This window comes from Gymnoscopelus microlampas (genome assembly GCF_963454915.1).
Source record: "Gymnoscopelus microlampas genome assembly, chromosome: 18".
NCBI classification, from domain to species: domain Eukaryota; kingdom Metazoa; phylum Chordata; class Actinopteri; order Myctophiformes; family Myctophidae; genus Gymnoscopelus; species Gymnoscopelus microlampas.
Genome location: NC_139955.1, coordinates 3,896,513 through 3,900,276, shown reverse-complemented (window position 1 = coordinate 3,900,276; position 3,764 = coordinate 3,896,513). Strand labels below are relative to the sequence as shown.

Genomic DNA, 3,764 nt, shown 5'->3' with positions numbered 1-3,764 from the left:
ACAATAAAGCTATCTATTTATCGATATTAAAACTCCCTGGGATATTAACAAACATAAAGGTTCAGTAGCCTACACATGAAAGATTAACAACTTTCAAACTGGCGTCTCTATTTTGGGCATGTCGTTATAGGCGAACATTGTTAGAGAAATAGTATATAAAATGTTTAATAGCTGATCTACAAGCTTATAAATCTTCTAAACCAGGGGTCTTCGAGGTTTTTCAGGCCAAAGGACCCCTTAGCTGAGAGAAAGATGATCTACAATTGTGTTTCAGATTAAACTTTCATAGGTTTCATAAATAGCTTCATAGACTTGTTTGACTGCACTGTCAAACGTTGTGTTGATTCATGTTAAGGTGTATTTTCAGCCACTTAAATTGTCAATACTTAGTAAACTTGACCTTTCACTCTGTACTCTCTGTTTTTAACCCCTCCCACTCAGTGACAGTGACACTCAAGACAGTGCGACTTGGTCAGTCCTCTGTGCCAGTAGTAGAACATTCTGTTCTATTCCTGGATTAATGACTGGGTTAATCACTCCTTTTCCTCTGGGTACTTTTGCACATACTGGTATAGACAAAAGCACCAGGACTGTTGGCCTGCAGGTTAGAACCCAAAGTTGGCCATCAACACCACACCCGTTCTCAGGATTACTTTATTTTAGAAATCCCCTCTGCTAGTTCTGAACTGGGTAAGACAGCCTTTCGTTACTATGCCCCTCACATGTGGAACTCTCTACAATCAGTTCTAAAATTGGAGAACTTGGTCTCACTTGATCGCTTTAAAATACTTGTGAGAAATAACTGTACTTGTACATTCTGAAATGTTCTGAAAATCCTGTAATGTATTTGTTTTTAAATGGTATGCTTTGTACACTGTAATCAGGGCGTCATTGGAAAAAAAGAGCGCGCTCTCAATTGTCCTTCCTGAATAAATAAAGGTGAAAGAAAGAAAAAAGAAAGGTAAACTGCTGTAAATGTTTTACTGCTGATGATATATACGTAGCTCATTATACACTGTAGCTGTTGAATGACTGTGTATATATTATTATCAATATCCACACAGTGTAGGCTGGCTGACACTGTACATATATCAGCCCCATATCCACTGCCAGTTGTCTGTACATGTAAGTATATCCATTCATTCGTAACAAAATATGTTCATATAACGTAATGATAGATTGATAGCATCACATTTACTAGACCGGTTTCTACTTAGGAAGGAAGTTGGGAATGCATGCCCCACCCAGTTATGCAATACCTGATGTACCTGTCCGTCTGTCTGCCTGTGTCCCTTTTATGCCCATATATGGATATGTCTGTATCCGTCTGCCCATGTCCCTTGTATGCCCATATATGGGCGGAGATCCCTGATGTCATCAGTATATGCCCATATGGACATATACTAATGCGGATAATTTTGAGCAAACCTCGGTTAAACCTCTGCGCCATCAGGCCTGTTGCACACAAACTTAAATGAGGCATACAGCAAACCTGGGATTAGAGAAGTCGACATCTGTAAAGAAAGGACGTTGGACTGCAAACGATTCAACCGGGACATTAACAGGTCAACAGAAGGTCGTCAATCCTATTTCATGGCGAGATCTGCATGAGAATTCATGTGGTTTCCGACAAGGATACATTGAGGGAATCAACGGCAGATATAGCAGCACTGATCACGCAACGTCGTGCAGGATAGGCATCCTAACTGCATATACCACTACATAGAGAGGATGTTGTCACGTCTCAGTGAATTGGTCTGGCAGGACTGGATATGGTTTCCTCCCGGGATTGGCTGGGCTGATCTTCAGGACCATGATGGTAAGGTGTTTCCTAAATCAGTAGACCTATGGGCCACCATCCCTATCGCTATGTGTTTCCTCGTCAGCCGACACATATTTGAGAGGACGGTTGCTCTTCCACTTGCTACTCTACTTGGGGTGAAGGACAAACGGCGTGGCAGATTAATCCCAAATCCCACACTGGAGTCCTCGTTTTTAAACTCTTCGAAACACCCCTCTCAGAGCTGTTTGGAGAGTCTAAGCAAGCAGACGGGCTGGTCAGCACGACAGATCCAGAGATGGTTCAGGAGACGGAGAAACCAGGACCGACCAAGCAAACTCAAGAAGTTCCGTGAAGCCAGTTGGAGATTTACATTTTACCTTGTTGCTTTCTTTGCTGGCCTGGCAGTACTTATTGATAAACCATGGCTCCATGATATGAAGATGATGTGGGAAGACTTTCCTAGAATGCCGCTCATTACTTCCCAGTACTGGTATTACATGCTTGAACTGGGATTCTACATGTCACTGGTGTTCAGTGTGGCGTCAGATGTAAAACGCAAAGATTTCAAGGAACAGATAGTTCACCATGTAGCCACTATTCTCCTCATCAGCTTCTCCTGGTTGGTGAACTACCTACGGGCAGGGACTATAATCATGCTGGTGCACGATGCATCAGACTATCTGATGGAGTCAGCCAAGATGTTTAACTACGCAGGCTGGAGGAACACCTGCAACTTGTTCTTCACCTTGTTCGCAGTTGTCTTCATCACCACACGCCTCGTGATCCTCCCATTCTGGATCATCCACATGACGTTGGTTTATCCCCTGACCCTGTACCCTCCCTTCATCGGTTTTTACTTCTTCAACGGCCTGCTGGTCCTGCTGCTGTTTCTACACATGTTCTGGTCTGTTCTGATCCTGCGCATGGTCATCAAGTTCCTCTCAGGCAACGATATTGTTGAAGACGAGCGGAGTGATAAAGACGAGACAGAGTCTGAAGATGAAGACGAGGATAAGACAGAAACCTCCAAAAATGGCCACTTACAGAATGACCACTGTGATGCTTTGAAGCACGTCCTCCAATGGGGAGGACATGGCCCCGTACCCCGTAGGTCACATCAATTAAAATGAGGGGAGGGGCTGGGAGACGATGCACAGGCTATAGCTGTGTATAAATATACATATTGATGACCTGCCCAGTGCCTTAGCAGCCATGACTTCCCCTCCCAAGTTCTGATTCTCTCCTCTGTCATTTCTTATCGGCCTCACGTCTGACTAATATGCCTTCCCGTTGTTCTCTGTTCTTGGCTATCAAAAGCGCTTTGCATCATGGGTTGCACGGGCGTTGCTCTTCCTGTAAAATAGTTTTAATACTTCTCAAGTTATTGCTGGCCCTAAATTTGACTGATGACACAGAGTCTTCGTCCAGTGCACTGCCTCTCTACACAGAAAACCCTCAGTGTTCATTTAACTTAAAATGGACCTTTAACTCCGAGACTGTACAAATGGAACAAAATGGACCCGCAACTCTGAGACTGTACAAATGTACATTTGTGCACTCTCCGAGTTAAATGAACACTCATGATTTCACTGTGTGCCAGAGTAATGAAAAACCAAGATGCTAGGTTGCCAATGAACCACATGAGGTCAGCGATGTTGGGACTTTAACACTCACACTGCCATGAATGAATGATACGTTCTTTCATTACTCGCTTCAATATTCGCTTATGGGAGAATGCCCCCTGGCGAGATCTGTAGATGCTGTAGACCATGCTGAAGCCGGGCCGCTCATTCAAACTTCCCTTCTCCCAATTGGCTTGAAATTCTCTCTAGAGAAGTGTTTCCTCGCGAAGCCCCGAAAGCTAACGCTTTAACGTGCTGTAAAAGACGATATTGTAATTATTTCGAGCCGACAAATAAAGCCAAACTAAATTACAATTGTTACTACGTTTGAGCCGCAAAAGCCAAACCGAAGGAAAAAC

The 3,764-nt window shown here is 43.7% G+C and overlaps 1 protein-coding gene across 1 annotated transcript; it reads left to right on the top strand.

Moving 5' to 3' along the window:
• Positions 1–1,731: 1,731 nt before the first annotated feature.
• LOC311033467 (ceramide synthase 2-like) lies at positions 1,732–2,913 on the top strand (the record flags this gene model as incomplete). Its single annotated transcript, XM_084040978.1, has 1 exon — positions 1,732–2,913. The coding sequence occupies one exon, from the start codon at positions 1,732–1,734 to the stop codon at positions 2,911–2,913; it is 1,182 nt and encodes a 393-aa protein (XP_083897104.1).
• Positions 2,914–3,764: the final 851 nt, after the last annotated feature.